This window comes from Pungitius pungitius, chromosome 15 (assembly GCF_949316345.1).
Source record: "Pungitius pungitius chromosome 15, fPunPun2.1, whole genome shotgun sequence".
NCBI classification, from domain to species: Eukaryota; Metazoa; Chordata; class Actinopteri; order Perciformes; family Gasterosteidae; genus Pungitius; species Pungitius pungitius.
In genome coordinates, this window is record NC_084914.1 from 6,448,223 (window position 1) to 6,469,354 (window position 21,132).

At 45.7% G+C, this 21,132-nt stretch overlaps 1 protein-coding gene across 4 annotated transcripts in view; it reads right to left on the reverse strand.

Moving 5' to 3' along the window:
• Window positions 1–21,132, reverse strand: part of LOC119209681 (microtubule cross-linking factor 1) — a 44,817-nt gene that overhangs the window by 21,855 nt on the left and 1,830 nt on the right. For all 4 annotated transcript variants that reach the window (XR_005119573.2, XM_037459160.2, XM_037459162.2 and 1 more), the window contains exons 2-5: window positions 19,997–20,221; window positions 18,925–19,083; window positions 3,715–3,774; window positions 2,112–3,482 (exon numbers count right to left, since the gene is read on the reverse strand). Coding sequence is in view for 3 of the 4 variants with exons in the window: in XM_037459160.2 (XP_037315057.2) it covers window positions 2,112–3,482; window positions 3,715–3,774; window positions 18,925–19,083; window positions 19,997–20,221 (1,815 nt within the window). In the remaining variant the exon portion in view is untranslated. The remainder of the gene's footprint in view (window positions 1–2,111; window positions 3,483–3,714; window positions 3,775–18,924; window positions 19,084–19,996; window positions 20,222–21,132) is intronic.

Below are 21,132 nucleotides of genomic sequence, written 5' to 3' on the forward strand. Positions count from 1 at the left end.
CGAAGTGGCAAAATGTTTTGCGCACCCAAGGCGGCTGCCTGGTCGTGCAGCACAGAGATAATGAACCTGCTTTGGGAGAGTAGACGGCGTGTTGACATGCTGACTCACACTAAGAGGCGATAAAACAAGAACAGAAGTCAGGATGACAGCCAGCGGGGTTCGTCCACAGGCGACTCGCACTGCAGCGCCATGCAACTCGTTTTTTTTTTGTCTTTATTCAACAACAGGTTATTTTAGACAGTGCACACATTTTTTTTTATGGTTTGTTTCCTTGGCAACACCGTGGAGTAAAAAAAGAAAATCCCACGTGTCTCGTCTGTGTTGATCTGTGGTGCCAACATAATAGCCAACACACCCTTTGTGCCTCCGAATGAGTCACACAGACGACGGCGTGGTGCAACCAAGCTGTCAGGAGGAGAAGATACTTCATCATGCAGACGGCAGGAAAAGCTTTGAATCAAGCCGAATGGACCAAGCTGCCTCAGCCCCTTTAGTACTCCATTCATACCAAGCACCCTGTCAAGCAGCCTCCTGAGACAGCCCCCCCCCCCCCACCCCACCCCATTTGCTCCTAGCTGGGTGCAGGGAAAAAGATGCAGGCAGGGCTGCTGGCTGTGAGGATGTGCATGGAGATGCAGATGTAGATGTGGCAGCTGATAGCGATGGTGGTTTGGAGAGAGGGGGGTGGCGGTTAATGCCGGCATGGTGGAGCTGGGTGGCTCAGGTCGGAGCGCGGCCGCCGATTAGGACATCTCTCTGTTTTTCTTTTTTTTTTCCATTGGGGCTTTAAAGGACAGGTTCGGATTTTTCAAGTCTGTCAAACCTCATCGCTCTATCGATGCTCTTGTACCAGCTGAGTTTCTTGCAAGAAGTGGGTGACTTCTAGCGAATTCTGCTTCACAATAAACGAACACGCAAACACAGAGAGAATCAGAGAGTGGCATCGTACTAACTAGATATACCTGTGGGGGTTATACTAACTACTCCTGCTTTAACATCGGAAATTGAGAATCATGATGCCCTGACTTCCCGCTCTGTATTAATTAATTTGCTCTTCTTTTGCGCGGAGGGTCCTGTCAACTCTGAACTTTCATTAAGACCAGGTTGGAATAAGTCAGACTTCTTAGAGAGGACACAAATTTGGAACAATTAAATTGGTAAAGCCTTATATTAGCTATGTCCGATAACAGTATTGTTGCGATGGAAAAAGGTTTGATTAAAATCAGTCCTGTTCTCCTTTTAGTTCATGAATTCTTTTCAAAAACCTGGCGCCTGCAACAACTTAACCTCAACCTGAAGCCAGTAGCGGCTAATGACGCCTCGATCCGCTTGCCTGAAGCAGAGATTAGAGGATGCACATGTCTGGTAATCTCACTTCATAACTCCACACCTTTTCAAACTTAGAGTCTTTTCACAGCACACCACAGTTTTATTTCACAGAGCTCACCAGCTGGAGACACAAAGGTATATCTTATACTCCTCATGCATACTGGCATATAAAGATTGAACTTAGATAGACTTGAAAGAATCAGAACCGATCCTAAAGCTATGTTGCCCTACAACTTAATGAGATTCACATTGACAGGCATGGCTGTGGACGGTGTGAGTCCTGCTAAAGACGCACAGCGCTGCCAGTGTCTTTAATTAGTTTTTTGGGCCCTGAATGCTGAACTAAAACTGCACACTTAGGGCCATTCAAATTAAACCTAAATTAATGAACATTTACAAATACACAAGGGGGTTTTCTCGTGGTTGTCTACTATTAGATTTGGATTTTGCAGACCAGAGACTTTTGTCTATTGCTGAGAAGCTACTAGATGCAATAATGTTTTGTCCATGCTACAGACAGATCAGAAGTGCTGCTTTCGAGGTTGGATGCCAATCAATGTCCCGATGGAAGGATTTAAAGAAGAACTTGTTTGCATCATATAAAGTACTGACTTTTTCCTCATCATCGCGAACTGCCATACTTGCTGACGTGCCGTCACCTTAATTATTATATCGAGATTTCTCTTCATGCAAAAGTACCAAGCAGCCACAGAAAGAAAACCTCTCAATATGTCACCAACAGCAGCAGAAAAGGCCAGAAGAAGTCCCTCCCTGGGACTTACCTGGAAGTCTGTGGCCAGGTCTCGTCCAAAAGTGCCGATGGGAGAGTCCCGGGACATGGAGGTGACCGTGGACAGGAAGCTGCTGGACTCTGTGAGGTTCGGCATGGGGGACAGATCGTCCGTCCTCTCTCTCAGCCCCTCCCCCACGTGGTCCAGCTTCTCCATGAAGATGTGTAGCTCAGTGCGGAAAGCCTTCATGCGAGTGTTGATGGTGTCCAGGACTTGGGTGTCTGGTTTGGATCCAGACGCCTCCACCTCCTCCAGGCTCTCTCCCGTGGTCACCAGCAGCCTGCCCTCGAAGATCAGACTGTCCGTGTCCGTGATCAGCCGATCCACCGTCTTCCCGAGCCGATCCGCCTCGCGCTTCACGTTGGTGAACGACTCGCGCTCTTCTCTCCTGCGGCTGGCCATCTCCGCCGCGCTGAGCTCGCTGCCGTCCGACGGCTTGACGCTTCCGAACCCCGAGGTGGTGGCGGTTTTCTCAAACAGGTCTTCGGAGTCGCTTTCGCCCCCGATCGGCCCCTCCCTCTTGGGCTGCAGGAGAAGAAGACGCCCGGCCTCCTCTTCCTCGGCTGCCTCGCGGCGTTCGGCGTCGCTCTCCGCGTCGCTGTCCCGGGGGCTGCCGGTGCGCAGGCCCAGGTGTGCGGCCAGGTCGCAGCGCTGGACGTTGGACACGAGGACCCGGTTCTCGTATTGCAGCTTCATCACCTTTCCGCTCAGCTCGTTGATCTGCATGCGAGCCGCTTTGAGCTCCTCCATCATCATCCCGTTTCCTCCGTTGCCCGGTTTGAACAGGCCTCCCTCGCCGCCCTCCTCGCCGACAGAGCCGCTGCCGCTGCCGGGCCCGAACTTGAAGCGGTTGAGTTCAGACGTCAGCTGCCGGTTGTGGTCCTCGATCTCTGAGATGGAGCGGCGCAGCAGCTCAGCCTCCTCCTCCACAAATTGCAGATGGCGACGCAGCTCGCTGGCCGAATCGAGCGCGTCGCAGCCGTAGGGCGACGAGGGCATGCTGGAGAACGGCTCCCGCCCGAAGCAGTCCCTTTCGTACTGGACCCGGATGTCCTCGTTTTCCGCCCGCAGGCTGCGGTTCTCCACCTCCAGCTCCACGATCTTCCTGCCCAGGATGTTGGCCTCTTCCTCCACCAGCTTGAGCCGTAACCGCAGCTCAGCCTCTCGGGTGGTGTGAGGCCCCCCGCCGGGGCACTCGGCCAGCGGAAGGGGACTGTCCACGTCCCCGTAGACCGACTTGTATTTCTGCAGCTCCTGCTCCAGTTCGTCCTTCTCCCGGCCGAGCTTCGCCATCTTTTTTCTCATCAGGCCGGACTCCTCTTTGGAAAACTGGAGCTGGCATCTGAGGTCTGCACTGTCCTCCTTGCAGGGTGATAGCAATGACAGAAGTTTCATTTAGATATATATGTATATATATAATTAATTTATACACTATAGAGGTTTGGCCACACAGCCGGTACATAATGTTGTTCTCAGGGAATTTGTTGATATTGTATCAAGAAGCTGATCATTCTATAAACCTACAGCCAACTATGTTTCATGATGGTGAGTTCTGAGGAACTGGAGTGAAAAATATCTTTAAAAATGTTTTTACCTGACTCGTGGACTTCTTATCTTTAAATGTTTCCCTGCTTCCTCGTCTCCTCGCCGCAGTCTGGAAAAGAACAAAGATGGAGGAGGTAAAACATGTAATCATGTTCAACATGCTGCTCAAGGAAAACATCATTTAAACAAAAAGGCTTGAAGCAAAAAATGAGGCTTTGTGAATTCAATAGTAAGCATCTCTGTAGTTTTAGGATCCTATCTATGTCTATCCATGTCCATAGATCACAATGCCAGTGTTGAGACAGACATAACACCAAGCAATTGGAACAAATACGTTTGTTACCATTTGCACCGTCTCCCCTAATATGAAGCAGACTCTGCAAAAGGCCAGAAGAACATTAATCTACGTGGATCTCTTACATTACATTTCCATCATCAGGTCAAATCCACGTCTAATAAGGAAGTAGTTACTCTAATACAGACTGAAGATCAGATGACATAATCACTGTCGTCGTAATGGTAATAGCTGCTACCAAAGGCCAACATCTGCTAACCGCGCCAGGCTGACGGACAGAGTGGACGGAAACCGTCTGATTTACATGTTGGAAATGATCAGCCAGCTAATTCTGCTCAGCATTAAGAACTCAAAACCTCTAGTTACAGATGGTGAGGATGTTCGGTTGGGTTTGTTTTTTGAAATGCAAGTATAAAGCACCGCAGCGTGTTTTGGATCCCGTTCAGAGCTCAGTGTGACAGACAGTCTTATCCCCGGCTCAGATTCAGTGGCACGTGGTGCTTCCACAACGCTGCGGGGGGGGTAGGAGGGGTAGGGGGGGGGGGGGGGGGTGCATCTATCTGTCCAGTGGGGAAAACTGTCCTGAAGCTAATACTGTACCAGGCACAGCACGCAAAGACCGGATAAAACAGGGTCCTCTGCACGCCGGCTTAGTCTGAGCAACTAATAAAATCATTCAATTTGATCATGTCTGTGAGACAAGGCGAGAAAAAGCAAAGGAGAGAGGAAACGAAGAGAGCAGGAGAGGGGCAGAGAGGAAGAAATTCCACTCGATAAATGCAGAGTGCAGAGCTTTCAAGTGTGAACCTATTCCAGGAACAGATTGCTGCCCTGTCAGGAGTTATTTAAAGGTCCTGCCGATCAGTTACGCCATGACATAAATTCACATTAGTCATTTTAAAACAGAATAATATTAAGATGGAAATGATTACCAGACATCTGGATTGATGACACAGAAAAACAACCTTTTGTAAAACTAATTCCATAAGGCAATTGATGAGAATTAATTGTGTGTTTTTTACCACACAATGAAGCATTTTACCCAATTAGGAGCTCAGCGAAACAGACTTTTATTCATCAGGGTTTCAGCTGCGGATGTCTTAGGGGACAATAGCTGTCTTCTACTTCCCTCTCATTTTAAGGCCTTGTACAAAACAAACTATTCGCCCCGTTGCCAGCCAAAGTAGACCAGTAGGACAGTGTGAATCATTCATGGGCTGACGGCTGGAAAGTGGGAGGGTGAACGCCTTTTGCCCCGAGCAGGGACAGACCTTGACTCAGTCGCTGGCTCTGCCACAGGAAGTGAGCGGCCACTTAGGAACTGCGCCAAAAGATGAACGCAACCATATTGTGGAAGGTCACAGCTACAGAAAGAGTTCGGCGACATGCAGTATTTTACCTTCCTGAAGCAGCTTTCTTTTTAAATGAAGTTCTCTGCTACAGAGGGTGTTTGCTCAATATTTAGTCATTGTCTTTCATCAACATGTTACTGTAGGAGACATGGAGGAGGGTCTTGTTGACATCTCTTTCTCGTGTCTGATCCTAACTAAACTTCCTATATTTCACTTCAAGTCAAGTGCAATCTCTAAATAATGTGTTACATGTCAAAAGTAATCAGGTGATTAAATCTATGCACCAATGCATAGATCAGTTCATATCAGCCACCTCATCCTCAGGATTTCTATCCGAGAATGTTTTAGTTGTTTTTCCATGATGACACACACACGCAATTCACAGTTTATTCCAGTTATTTATTTGATGGCTACATCAGACGTGCGAATCGTCAAACTGGTCCCGCTTCCTTCCCATATTCCCCCTCTGGTCTAGTCTGGGCTTTGTGTCTGTGTCAGTGTCTCCAACACCGCTGGCGGTCTAATTCCCAGCCCTGGTGACAGAGCTAATCTCTCGGGGGGGAGACAGCGGATTAGACGACATCTTGAGCAGAGCGCCGCGCAACCCCGGACTGCCGCGACCAGGGAATCCTGTGTACTGTGTGCAGAAGTCAGAGAAACAACGGTATAAAAAACACACTAATCAAACACTTTGTCCAGGTCAATCAGCTACTTGTCAGTCAAAACTTAAATCAGCTTGGATGCTATAAACTAAAACTACAATTTCATGAGCAGTGATGCAATAGATACACATTACAGAGCACATGAAAGTCACCTTCTTATGGTTTGGTCATCAGCTGTCATGTCTTGTTATTTCACGATTAGTGTTAGTTTAAAGGCTGTGTTATAGATAACAGCTAAAGACTTTGATTGGAAGTTACTTGGAGCAGCGAGCTGCTACCACTGTTGGTAAATGCTTGGGGGAAATACTGTAAATGACCACTAGAGAGAAAGAGAAATCCACTCATACGACCCACATTAGCGCTTCACAAAGTGGTGTCGCATAACACACAATTGCACTCATGCACAGACATCTTTCTTCACTGTGCACTGTTCTCAACTGGTGAGTGGCAGGCAGTCATGCAGGCAGCCAGCTCCAGCTGGTGTGGGAGCTGGATGTAGTGCTGGTACAGCTGGTTTTATTCCCCCGGGTCTGGGCCAGCCTGCGGGGTCGGTACATTGTGGTTGCAACGCCGTTAGCCTGGACTGAACAGACCAGGCGCCTCACTGACTGAATAACTGGCCTCCTCCTGTAGCTCCTTCCTGGATTCCTCTCATACTTTCTACTTGGTCTTATTCAGCCCCTAGTCCCCCCCCCCCCGCGTTCTCCTTTCTTTCATCCTCTCACCATTATCATCGTGACATCTGAGATGTAGGGGGCGGCTACAGGTTTGTGTGATTCCATCCATCTGAGAGACAGTATGAGGTAGTGAGGTCATTGCAGCCACCAAAAGACATCCTAAAAAGCCTCATTTATGTTGAGGATTATGGTTTAAGGCTCAGATGAGAAGATTTTATGAAATTAAAAGCTGAGGTTGAGGTCGATTTGAAGATTTGGATTTAAGTTGGAAGCCAGGTAAGACTGGATTTGGATTAACTGTAAAAATTCTCCCTGGGTCTCCTCTTTCAAAATGTTATAGAATTTAAAAAGATTTGCGTTCACGCAATCACACTACATCATCTTGGAAAAACTGTGCATTTGTGCATTTACAGGCAAAAAGGATAAATAGTAATCTGATACGCCTGTTTGCGTGAATCATTTTAGGCACAGGTTCCCGATGACATCCTACAGTGGCGTCACCCAGAGAATCCCAATGTGTGGGCGGAGGGATGAGTAAGAATGGGAACACAGCAAGTGTATTTTCGGCAGCATCTGTACTCAACAGCTTGGCCTATTTACGACTTTGCTCAGAGACCGTAACGGAGTGCAGAAAGTGGCGTCTGGCTCCCGTAATAGGATTTAACAATAAGTGCGGGGGGAGCCCAGCGAAATGGAGGCGGGACCGGGAGGGTTGGTGGGAGGGAGAACAAAAGGAGCTGCGACGGGCAGCTGGATGCAGATAAACTCCTTCTCAGCCCCCGACAGAAGAGCCTAAGACTCACAGCACAACAGAATGAATGTCGCTCAGCCGGCGGCAGAGCTCAGAGAGATAAATCGCTAGGAAATGTTTAGAGGCAGATTATATTAGTGAGATCTGGATGAATGAGCGCTCAATCTGGGCTGTAATCCGTTTGAATAAATTAATTAATACTGCACACACACACACTTGGATGAATGGGTATAACTGCCGGATGTTCTCGTTTAATTTAATTTTTTCTCGACCCCCAGGACACGTTCTGACACACACCAGAGTTTTTCGTTAAATTCCTGCTACACCAGGATTTATGAGGCTGTGATATTTTTATAGGGACGATCGATCTTTGGCTTGCAGTACTTGCACTAAGCCTGCACGGTCTAAATATACCACCTCTGCATGTGCTTCATCAGCCAAACATGAACCCTTTGGAATTAGATCTAAGGTTGAAAATGGTTGCACAATCTCCCTCACCTGTAGCAGTGAGGCTACTGTGAATAGCTACTGCTTCAAAAAGCCCTAAACCAATCGAGAGCTAACGGAATTTCAGTAATCCAGTAGAGTGCGCTGCTCAGCCGGTGTGCACACGTGTTTTTTTTCTTTTACACACGTGTGTAAAGCTGCAGTCATCAGTCCTGATCGACGTGCGGATGCATGTTGCACGTCGCGTGTGCACATGTGTGCGTTTGTGTGCATTTGTTTGACAGCATCAGACTATTCCCCATCACAGAACAGACCAGTGTTGTTGTTTAACGCTCGATTCGAAATGAAAACAACAGGATACGGCAATTAGCCGCTAATAATAATTAGCAATGATGTTGATTAGGCGATAAGGACTAAGCAGTGTGTGCGCCACAGCGAATCAAGTTTGGGATTAGTCATTATGGGTGTATTTATTTATTTATCTGTGTATGTGTGCTGCATGCATGATACTCTATCTTGCAGGCTAACTGGTTTCCAAATGCGTCAAGTGCATAGTGCTGAATCAGCAGATCCCAGGATGAGGAGGAGGCCGCAGTGAGGCGATGCTACACTTCACTGAGTGCTCCCATGAGGAGGTTTAGCTTCTCCAAAATGTAGAATTACAAACAGTTCCATCGCATGTTCCCTTCATGACACACAGATTCATGTCAGCTGAGCCTGATGTATTACAGTGCTTTGGTGATATATTTTGGACTATATCTCGATAAGCAGCAGAAAAAGGGGATTAAATTAAGCAGAGAGAGAGGCAGTGAAGAGTCAAGATAGTAGCATATTGGCCCACGGGGGAGACAGATAAGAGGTAGAGCATATAGAGCCCTCTAATATCAGCCTCAAGAGTGTGTGACCTGTACACAACACATTCAGAAATGTGTGACAAGCAGCTGTTTCTGCTGCCAACACGATATCTGCCACGGCTGATTATCGTCTATAGTTATGACTCCTGAGAATGAAGCATCGTCTACTTTCACACATCTTTGTCATATTTAGCAATAAACTGATATTTTTCTTCATAGGACATTTTATTTGAATATTTCTAGTGGTAGTTGTAAAGAAAGAAACAAATAAAAGTACTAGATAAAAGTCAGTAGTTCTTTCCTACACTGTAATTCCTATTGAGAGGCCTCTGGCATTGTGGGGGGGCTCTCGAGCCACAGGTTGGGAAACATATTCTTTTCTTACTATTATTTGCTTGTGTAAGTCGATCTAGGTTTATAATAAAACAAATAAATGAATCAGACAAAAGTCATTTTAAACTCCTCATAATTAACGCTTAAAATGCCTCTGCTGGCTCACAGTCAGACGCTACACTGATCGGCGTCTTTGTGAACACGTAAAGGTAGTAACGCAGGAAATCTTCTCAAAGTAATTAATGTCCCATCGTGTGGCCGGGCTGCCACGGTAATAGATGGTTTGAGACTAATCGAAAAATCTGACCCGAGATTGAAAAGGAGGAGTGGGGGCTTATTTAACACAGAGAATGAGGAAATGGATTCAGTGTCAATATCAATAACATTTATATGGAGCCAAATCTAGGCCAGAATGTTTGACATTAAAAATACAACAATGTATTAAAAATAGAAATAAGTAAATAAAAAATTATTTTTGGGCAGAATATCATTTTGATTCAGTCTATTTTATTTTATTTTCTTCTACTTATAGGTATTTTTTATATTTGACTTGCATTTTTCCTTTTCCAGACTCTATATTTTCAGATTTTGGACATTTTTATCGCTTTCAGATTTTGTTACTTCACACTTTTCGGCCTTGATCTGGCTTAAGGGGCGAGGCATCAAGCGAGACGGGTTGTTGATCAATTAATTAACAACTAAATAATAATGCCTCCACTACTAAATAGCCACTGTTATTGATCAATTTCTACCTGTAGGCAATACAAAATTATTGGAATTGAGAGAAATAAGAATCTGACATGCTAGATGCATCCAACAGTGAGCTTGTTTTGCCCTTTTGCTGATGGAGGGTTCATAAGTGCAGAACTGGCACACACACACGCACACACACAGTGGCTCTGTGAGGCAGATCCAATGTCCCCCACTGCTAGAACCCAGAAGGTGGAAGTGGTGATTGATATTTCTGTTATGAAAAGGGACGGGAGGAGACGGTTGGACAGGATGAACAGACGTCTGTGAACAAGTACAATTTCCAGATTTCCAGCCCTGAGTTAAGAATGACTTTGCATTACTATATAGAGACTGAGCCGCGAGGCGAGAAGCTTCTCCTACGGACCAAAAGTCTCAAACTACATGTTGCATCTCATTCATTTAATCTCTGCAGGAAAAAAAAAACTGTAACAACAATTTAATAGAGCAATTTCCTGAACTGGAGTTTTTGTCTGAGTAGTGAGGTTGCAAGACCACCACCAGAGATTTTCATCAGGAAACAGTTCCACAGAGTGTTGTTGGTAGGCAGACTTGGGAGAAAGCCTGGCTTGCTGCTTATCCCCATTTCCCGTCTTTATGCCAAGCTAAGCCAATCGCATCCTGTATTAGGCGCATATCAATGAAAGTGCTATTGATCCTTCTATGCACCCCTAACCAAGAAAGCAAACACACGGTGGGGATGAGTTACTGTGGATGAGCAGCCGCACAGTGCTTGAGAGAAGCACAGGGATTCAGCAGAGTGCCTCCCAAGGGAGAGGAAAAAAAAAAAGAAGACCAATAACAAAAATGTGAAAGGTATTTACTGCTCTGAGAGGCTGCCCTGCAAACAACAGCCCTCCGCCCTGAATCCAAGAGGAGGCTGTAACAAAACAAAAACAAAAAGAAATTCAACGTGTCACAAGAGTCGTCGCGTTGGTGGAGCAACACTAAGAGCTATAAATGACACCGTGGCTCGGGGAGGCCGGGAGGAGCTGCTGTGTCATCTGCCTGCAAAGCGTGCAGCGGCTCCGCTGAGTATTCTGGGGTAAGGACAACTGGCAGCGTGCCAGCGGCGTGTGACTTGCAGAGACAGAGCCACGTGGCGATGGGGGGGGGGCGATGCCGCTCCGGTCTCATGATGTTACGGCGTAGACGCAGGAGATGGGAAAGTGCCACTTAACGGGTGGTCCCCCCCCCCCCCCCCCCCCCCCCCGAGGCAAAATAATGCTGACGATTCATTCAAGTGGAAGAAGACACTTCATCTCTCGCGCTGTTCCTGTCACTGCAAATATCACAGACTGAGACATGTTAAAAAATATAGTATTTTTAGAAATGTATGCAACCTGTCGTCCACCAGTTTGTGCACTTGAAGGTTAAGCATCTTCCTTTGAAAGAAGATTAGACACAACTGGTGTTTTTTCCTCCTTTAAAATTAAATATATATTTAGTCATAAATGCTTTTAACTTCTGCAAAACAAAGTCCATAAAAAGACCATAAACAAAGCCGGTGATTTATTCCACTGCTAATAGTATTTGTCAGACGTGTCACCCATAAGTTGAATAATGGAACAGTATGATAGAATCTGAGTGAATTTTGTAGATGTCAGATTGTTGGCTTTCGCCTCGATACTCAACTCAAGACAATGATCTCAAGGGTTTTTAAAGGCTTGAATGAATGAATGTGGCCGGTGGTACAGTTTGAAAGTGAGTTTTTCACAGTGAGCAAACATTAGGGACAGTTTTGAAGACGCCGTTAGACCCGGCACACATTTTGAAGCAGTAAGCTTGTGTAGTTGGGTGTCTCTGTGCTATTATCACCATGACAACAAAACTAAGTCACTCGTTGAAATAAATAATAAGGCTGATGATTTTTTTTTACAGTGATCCCATTAAAGGACCAAAACCAACAAGTATTGATGAATCATATTTTACTTGTTAGACCTTCAGAAATTCAAGTCAATTCAAATAAATAACATACAAATAGAAAATAGTCAGAAATAGACTATTGAATTCACTGGCTTAAATCTCATTCCACTGTAACAGTGGAAGAGACAATAAGCCTATTTAGTCAGCTGTATCGGACTGTAAAAAGTATTCTCAAGATGGCTGCCGGCTTTAATTAAGCCTTTATCTACAGCTTATTATCCTTCAGCCCATCATTAGCATCTACCAAGGGGCTGCAGCCATCTCTAAGATCGTCTCATAATTAGCATGAGCCAAGTCGATTTTTTCTTATGAGATATGTGCTTATGTAAATAAGGCACACGTTTAAAAAAAAATGTAAAAAACAGAATGATTTTAGTAGAAGTAGAAGTTCATGATGAGAACTATTTTATCAGGGACTGTGCGGAGGCTCCTCCCTTTGGGCTGCTGCCATGTTTCTCCTGCTCACTCATGGGAACCAGACAACAGAGCACTATTCTCATCTGGGACCGGAGCTTGGATGGGAGGTGGGTTGGATGAGGGTTAAAGGGGGCGGGGGGGGGGGGGGGGTCCAAGTGAACTGCGGGGCTGTACAGCTGATAATGAGGTCGCTCTCACCCCCGCCGCCACTTTCTGCCTCCCTCTCGTTCGCTGTGTGTGTGTGTGTGTGTGTGTGTCAAAAGGGTTCACAATAGGTTGCTAATAAGAGGGAGGGGCCCTCACGCTGGGGCCTCAAAAATGGTAAGAGGGGAGCCAATAAGGAGTTTGAAATAAAATGTCATCACCAAAGCCCAGAGGACCACAGAGCGCCGTGAATGTTAACAAACTCTGAGCTCGGGGGGGCAGCGGAGACCTGCATAAAGGTCGAGGGGTCGCACCTGGAGCACAGGGTGCATCGTATCATCGCGTTAGTGTCTGTAGTTGTAACAGCTTCCAGCTGGAGTGGAGTCTATGAAGCTTCGGAGGTTTTCCTCTGACATAAAGCCTTTTCTTGTGATTCATTAGATGAGTCAGTCGTGAGGAGAACTGCAGCCTCAGATGACCCTTTTGCAGAAAAAATAGAGATCTATCCAACATCAAAAAGGGGGTTCACTGATTCAGTGGAAGAAGAGAATCTTCTGACCGCGTTCACATCTTAAATCAAACTGGTCAAAAGTTGCTATCTGATGTGCTTGGTGTTACATTTGATACCGCACAAAAACAAACAAAAACACCTTATTTTTTGCTCGAAATGAAATGTTACGTTGCATCCTTCCATGTCCTCATTAACAATTTAAGCGTAGCATTTTAAAATACAACGTTTCAATAGAGTTGGTAAATTACCAACGCAAGGCTTTTTAAGTCATAGTTACAATACTATAGATTAATGAGGATAAAATCATCCTCCAAATGCCATTTATCTAACTGTTGCTTTAAGGATTCACTTTACTGAAATCCTGTTGGAAGCAGCAGATATTCTATAATATTGAAAAACTGGTGGTGATAAGAAGCAAGATTCAGGACACGGCTCATGTCAGCAAAACAATATGTTTAAAATATGTTGATTTATATGTGTCTGTTTCATGCAAAATGTGTGTATACAGCATCACCCACATTTTAGGGTTTTTAAAAAAGATTTTTTTTTAAGATTTTTTTTTTTTTTTTTAGATTAACAGACGAGAGATATAGGGAGGTGGGATTATGTTCCGTTCAGCAGAGTCGAGGCAGAGGAGGAGATTTAAGACCGACTGAGATGTCATCGCCTTTGAGTGTAACAAGCCGTGTAGGCAGGCCTCTTTCTGCAGTGCTGAAGACATCATTTAATAATGCCAACATACAACCCCCATACTGCTGGGAGAACCACCATCTGTCTGCGTATCCCGTCTCCCGCTTCTCCCTTCTTCTTTTTCTAATATAACGAGCAGGCTTCACTTCAAACGGGGGGTGCGAGTCTATGCGCTCAAATACACGCTCCTACATGATGGAGAAGAGGCTCGGGGGATTCTCCCCTTGCTGCTTCCAAGAGCAGCAGACCGCCCCAAAATAGAGCACTTTGCATATGCTAGAGGCGGCCATGTTGACCAGACAAGGGCTCTGTGCCTCTACGGGGAGCTTATATGCGCTGGGACTGTAAGAAAGACGTTAAAAGCATTGTGAGATTTTCCAGAAAAAGAAGGAAAAAAAAAACATCTTATGAGGGAGTTTTGCCAGTGTTTGGGTTCCACAGCAGCAAGACAAAAAACCTGCTGTACACTAACTCTACCTGTGGATCATAGAAGAGCATTTAGAGTCAGATATTTCCCTCTGATGTTGGTTCAGGACTGAACAGAGATAAAGGAAGGTGGATATTGAGCTCCTGCAAGGACTCCAAATGAGTGCCTTCGCTGCTTCGTGATGGCCAAAAACATGAATAATAAAAGAACGCATTAAATACCAGTCTCAACATATCATTCAGAGAACGTATTGGTGTGTGTGTGTGTGTGTGAGCCCTCGGATACATTTGGCTCACGAGCAAAAGGAGTTTGAATTGGTTTCATCTTTTCCATGACAGAGAATGTGATTTTCCTCTGAGCCAGACAGCCTGTTGACGCTGGATCACTCTGCTGCTTTTGGCCAGAACGCCGTGACAAGCCTCCGTGACTCAGACAGCTTCTGACCTCTGCCACATCAAATGAACTCTTTGGGACAATCAGCCTGCAGTGGACCTCTCTCTCATACACACACACACACACACACACACACACTTTTTTCCGCAGAGAACCGGGGGTCGACAAAATATTAACTCACTTCTGTATTTTTTCAGTCACAGAGAATCAAAGAACCTCGGAAAAAGCTTGCAGAGTCAGGCTTTTATCTTCTTAATGAACATGCATTGATGATGATAAGTCTAATATTCACTCAACCAACCACTGATAATAATAGCTGCTAAATTAATTCATCAGCAATTTGCTGACTTTGTAGGTTTTCCATTTCAGAGAGTTTGGTGATAATTATCTCTTTATTTGTCTCTTTAAGTGATGCCTTTAACATTGAACATTAGATTAATTGTCAAAATGCCAATATGAGGATGCGCTTCATCTTTTATTGTTGTATAAATCCCCGTAGGCCAAAAACTCAGCTTCATATCTCAGATCAAACCCTACATTTTCAATCAGTTTTGCAGGGAGTATATTTCACCAGAGTCCATAAATCCCAATATTTCCGTGGGTCTGTCTATCCGTTGTGCTTGGAGAAGAGGTGAGAAAACAACACGACTCAGTCTGACATACATTCTGCCGAGCTGCAGTCGACCTCCATAAATATAACTGCGACTACCATTTGATACAGGAGGAGAATGCAATAAACCGACGCTGGTCTGCTGTTTTCAAATCTATTTCCAGCTTCCCGCTCAGCAGCAGGGTGATGGGATGCTGCATCTCACCCATGTTAGACCCACAAATATCAGACCGACCATTACAAAGACAGCCAGGGAAATTGGTACCGACTCGTGGTCCCCAGATGATAAGCTTACCCATTTTGGGGATACCCAGACTTTTCCTCAAGATTTTTGGCTTTAAATGTTGCAACGTTTCAAGATCAATGTGTGGCTAATGAAACAGAGTGAGAATAAAGGTATCTTGACTGATCAAAATGTCAAATGTGCATTGTATCTCACCAGTTTTGATGCTTTAACTTGCTAAAAGTTGCATGTAAAAAAAACACAGGAGGAAGATTGTGTTTAAGGTGACTTTGAATGTGTTTCTGAGATGTCCCTTGAGGTGTCAGAAGACATTTAAAGACACACTTTGATTGCTGCAGTAGCGAAGGCTTCAGGATGTTTTATGATTATAAAGTGGCAGCTTTGATACTTCCGTAAATTGAAATACTGGCAAAACATGATCAGAGAGAAACGATTGCATTTTTCATGGGTTTTAAATATCAGATGATGGCGCTTTGGAATTATAACACATCACTCCAGAGTTTCATGTAGAATTGATGATCTTTGGATTTGCCGGTGATTGATGGCTTGAATTAACAGTGTCACTGTCTCTAAAGCAATGTCATTTATATACATACAAAAAAAATGATTTCCGGAATCAATTATCAATTCTATATTTTTTACATGTTGGACTTTTTAAACTCATACTTCAAATCACCTCCCGGAAATTAGAGTTGTGAGGTCTCTGAATAGCAGTGAGAGATTTCACAGCACCGCTGCAGTGTGACAATCAGCCTCGTATGGATTTGTGTCACTGCAGCAGATTTGAATTTACAGCAGAGTCGCTATGCTGCTCCTCTCCTCTCGCCTGCTGCTCTTCCCCTCGGTGGAGTCAGACCCAAGATACTAACTGGGTCAATGAGATTCCTCAGAAGAGAGGTGCGAGGGAAGAAGGAGAAGCGGGAAGCACACACACACACACACACACACACACACACACACACACACACACACACACACACACACACACACACACACACACACACACACACACACACACACACACACACACACACACACACACACACACACACACACACACACACACACACACGAGAAGAGCACAGTCCTCCTTAGAAGCCGACACTTTTTCTGCCGAGAGATCCGACATGAAACGGATCACGTCTGCAGCCCCTCTCGCTCAGACATTGTTGACGCCACTTATGGAGAACGGAGGCATTCCCCTCCTGCGCCTTTGTAGCGGCGAAATAAAGAGACTGGAGGCTGAGGCCACTCTAGGAGACACCCGATACCTCTTAGATGACATATTTCTTTAAATGGCCGTGCCTCCGACATGTGTTAGATGTTGATTAGGGCTTTTTGATGTCAAGTCAACAAGCACAACACACCGCATTGTCACTGTGCTGCGATGAAAGACGACCTTATCGGAGCGGACAGAGAGCTTCCTAATAGATCACCTGATGCCCGCGTTGTGCACGCTGACATTTCATTAGTTCCACTTCATTACACCAATGAGTGGGCCTTTCTTCAAGTGTCAGGGGAATGAAACGCCTCCCCGCCGGGCCGCCGTTTGCCTTGCCGCCGACCAAACAGGTGCAGCGGCAACAATTCGCTCCGCAGGCCGATGTTGGAACAACAGAGAGTCTTGTGAACCGGGCCCTCCGAGGCGTGTTAATATCAGGTCCGTAAGCGTCGGCCATATCGGAGGCAGACGGGGCCCTGCAGCCAATCCGATTGCAGCCAGTCGCTGCCACTCTGCCTCTTTGTCTCCGCTCCTATCAGAGTGTGGCGAAACACGCCAGGCCCTTTTATAACAGGTCTTCTTGTTGGATTTGATCCACGCTGGGGTGCCAATCTCTGGGCCGGAGTCACACTGTGCGGCCCTCTATTAGCAGAAAAAGGGGCTGAAGTGTCTGGGGCCAGCTGCCCGTTTACCGCCGCGGTGGGAGAGTTCGACCGGTAACGTAACCCGGAGAAGTCTTTGTAAACACAGTTAGATATTAACGACACATTTCATTAAATGGTGCAAGAACTGCAAAATATTATTTGAAAATCTAAATGCATATTAAAGCAGAAAGGGAGTTTCAGTCCAGTTAAACGCAGTAAAATGTGCTCCTTTTTTTATCTCTGTGATGAATTCAAAGATGAATTCAGTGACATACATCCTTAACTACACTGCTACCAACAATAAAATGAACAAACCGGTCACCCGCTCGTGCCTCGTGAATTTCAATAGATGTCGAACGAATGACAATATTTGGGGTGCTGCATCCAAAAAGGCAGCGTCGTGGTGAGGAAAGGGAGAAGAAGACAGGGCTTTGTGTGACGCCAAAGAGCGGACTCAAACGGCGGCTTGTGTGACTTTGTGGGACGGACCTCGGGAAACACAAAGACAATCTGCAATCATTCGGAGCAGCCGCTGCCTCGCCGGCTTCTCTGTGTACAAGAAAGTGTCCTTTGTATCGTAACGCTGCTCAAAACAACGGATCTGGAGGATAGAGACAGCGACAGAAATGCAACTGCTCTGCAAGTTCTGATTTACATTACCTGGGGAGAGGGGGGGGGGGCTTCTCTCATTTCAGCCTTACTGTTCGCTGATCATTCGCTTATACAAGGTCACCGGTGTCAAGCGAAAAAAGAAAGCCCGGACATTGCACTTGCTGCACCAGCACATCTGGACTAGACATGGATTTTCTGTCTCCGCCCGAGCGCATGCAGCTCCGTGGGAGGCTGTTAAGTTGCCTCTAAAAAGCATCAATGTTGCAAACACACATAGTTACGGTCATAAACCACACATCAGAACACATCGATTAGCAGAAGAGCTATATAGGGCGGCATGAACCGGATGGAGTCGCTGTGGCACAAGCTGGCAATCAAACCGGCGGCGAGCGAGAGACGACGCGGCGTCTCCAAGTACCGGACGGAAGCCACGTCTCCATGCCGACCGGTCTGGCATTGGCCTACTTCCCCTTTGCTGCCACGCGTCATTCTACCTGCTCAACCTGTCAAAATAGATTCGTCTAAGCAGCTGAAGCCCGGCAGCACTGAGAAAAGCCTCCGCTCACGTCATTACCTGAGAGAAGACCTTGCTTCAAGCATTCCCTCCGCTGAGCAACATAAGAGCAATGGTGGTACTAAAGGCTGAGTATTACATTATGTGAAATAGGGGCCCACAGCTCCCGTTGATGAAACTCAAACTGTCAACACCACCACGAATTGGACATAAATAGTTACAGTACAACTGATAGTGGCAGAATCATGAGGATGATAAAAAGGTGAGGCTCAGGTGTTTCAGACTTTAGGAGTCTTTATATAATATTATACCTCTAAAGATAATTCAAAGCAGGATGGCAGCAGAAGTCCCACAGCGCACCGATAATATTGGAAACAGATGTTAGAAAAGTCACATTGTTTTAATGTAGAAAATGAATACATCTAACTGGCTCTCGTGTTCTGACAATTCGCATCGCAGCGAGGTTTTAAAAAAATAACACGCACCGTTGCACAGTCGTGTCGATGGGGCTGTCGACGGGCCTCGAGGTGATTGATGAAATGATTAAATGAACTCACTGAAATGAGCGTGCGATCAAAATTGATCCCACGGCTTCGTCTCTTGGTTAAATGGAGATTCATCCCGGGGTTAAACAGCATCGTCACCCACCACCACACAGCCGTCATCTCCCCATCGTTCATTCAACACCAGGCCCCAACAGATTCTCCACAAAATACAAAACTCATCAGCATGAAAGCGACCACGTGTCGGGCCATCCACCCCCCCCCCTCCCTCCCTCCCTCACCTCTTTGGTCCTCTCCAGCTCGTTGTGCAGCGCCTGCTTGGAGATCTCCACCTCGATGATCTTCTGCCTAAGCAGCTCGTTCTCATCCTCCGCTCTGCTGCGTTTGTCCTCCACGCTCTCCAGCTCGTTGTGCAAACGCACCGACACGTCTTTGGCCACCTGAGACCACGCAGTGAGACATTGTTGCAGGACAAACACGGACAGTTTAAACAGATGAGATTTGTAAATATTTCGTGATCCAAGCACATCGCACATACATACATACATACATACATACATGAACGTATGGTCGGACCAATGATTGAAGCAGAGCAAAACTAATCAGTAAATCAAACAAACACAATCTGGACAGCTGAAAATGATTAAATCAGGGCAGGTGTTAATGGTTTGTCAATAATTGCAAATATAATATAAATGATGTACTTCTGACTCCTTGTTTTAGACATGGAATACAAACTTCTGAGCTCCCACAGATTTAGATATTTATCTTAACGGGCTAAAACAATGTCTATCTTGTTGATAAACCAATCTCAGCATCTTTCTCGTAATTCCCAAACTTACAAAAATCGAAAATTGGGAAAAAAGTATTTGTTGTTTTACATTAATTGTAGTCATCTGCATAAGACACACATTTAAAATGAAATTATTATATTTGTATTTTGCTTAGAATAAAAACAAGTTTTAATTATGCATAATAAGCTGCTCAGACTGGAACGGCGACAGGGAAGCATTTTTTTTTGTCCATCTCCCGAATTGCATATGTTACTGAATATGAGCCCCTAATAAACATTTCAGTTTGACTTTTCAGATTGGACAACTGCATCCGACTTTCTACTTACCCGCACGCAGTGTAGTGTTACAGGCCCATTTGAGAAGCAGTAGCTTCGAGCGCTTTATATAATGATTGTCAAGACTGTTTGAATGTGTTTAGTACACTAAACTGTGTCGTTTATATCTAACTGTGTTTAACTTGTTGGCAAAATGAAACGGAACAGCCAATAAAAGTGTAAAACAGAAGCATAAGAATAACAGCACAGTGGCGTCTGATCAACACAAAGACACAAAAACATGCCTTGAGGTCCTGCTCCAGACTACGGAGCAGCTCTCCGTCCACGTGGCCCGTCTGTGCGACCCGGAGGCTCTTCTGCTCGGCCTTTCGCAGGCGGTACTGCAGGATGCGGCAGTTCTTGTTGGAGCGGTCCAGGTCTCGCCGCAGCTCCTGCAGTTGGTAGACCTCCTCCTCCAGGTAGCTGTCTCGCACCTCCTCCATCTCCGCTCGCAGCTCATCCACTTCATCCTGAAACACACACAGGGTGTAAACCTTTTTAATGCAGCAACTAATTGGAAGAAAACCTGGACAGGACAGAAAAAGGGAGTATGAAATATATACACTGAATGTGACTTATTTCATTAGATCCAGCTATTAGAGTCAGTGGACCAGATATGTGATATTGCTTAATCGGCTCAGGAGATTTCCCCTGGGATGAATATTCAAAGGGTTTGACTGGCACCTGATGTAAAGACAAATGTTTGCTGAATGGGGAGTTTGGAAGAGGGTGTAAATGAATGAAAACAAAATCTGTCCTCATTTGGAAAAGCGGGGTGCGGATAGTTTTCTGAGGAGGACCCTGGAGGAAGTCACCAGTGACCTTGTGCACGCTCGGCCCAATCAATGGCCTGCTTAAAAACTGAGTCAGAGCAGCATCCTGGGAGCGGATATATTTAGAGAATAACACCGGTGTTTATGGGGAGTGTGTGCACCGAGTCAATCAGCTCTTTCAGGGTGTCATGTGGTCTCTTAGCTGAGCATCCCTTTATTGATCAACTGGGACATTTCAAACAAACTGATCAAAATCATTATAATCTCTCCTGACCAAATAGTTAAATAAATGTACAAAACGGTCCTCCCCCCCATGAGCAGCACAGCAGTGGCAGGACTCCCAGACATTTGGGGGATGCACAGGAGGAGGGAGAGGGGAGGGGGGGGGGGTAGAACAGTTCACCTCAGAGTCCCAGCTGGCAGACTGACACCAGGGAAGAGGGCGTTTGAACCCAACACACATGGGACATCTGACTGTTATCAAGTCCTGCGGGATGAAGCCATTACAGCCAGAGCCAGTAAAGCTGATTAACTCTCTTGTGTTTGCACTGGGCCAAAGAGAGAGAGAGAGGGTGGGGGGGGGGGGGGGGGGAGACAGACGTGCGTGA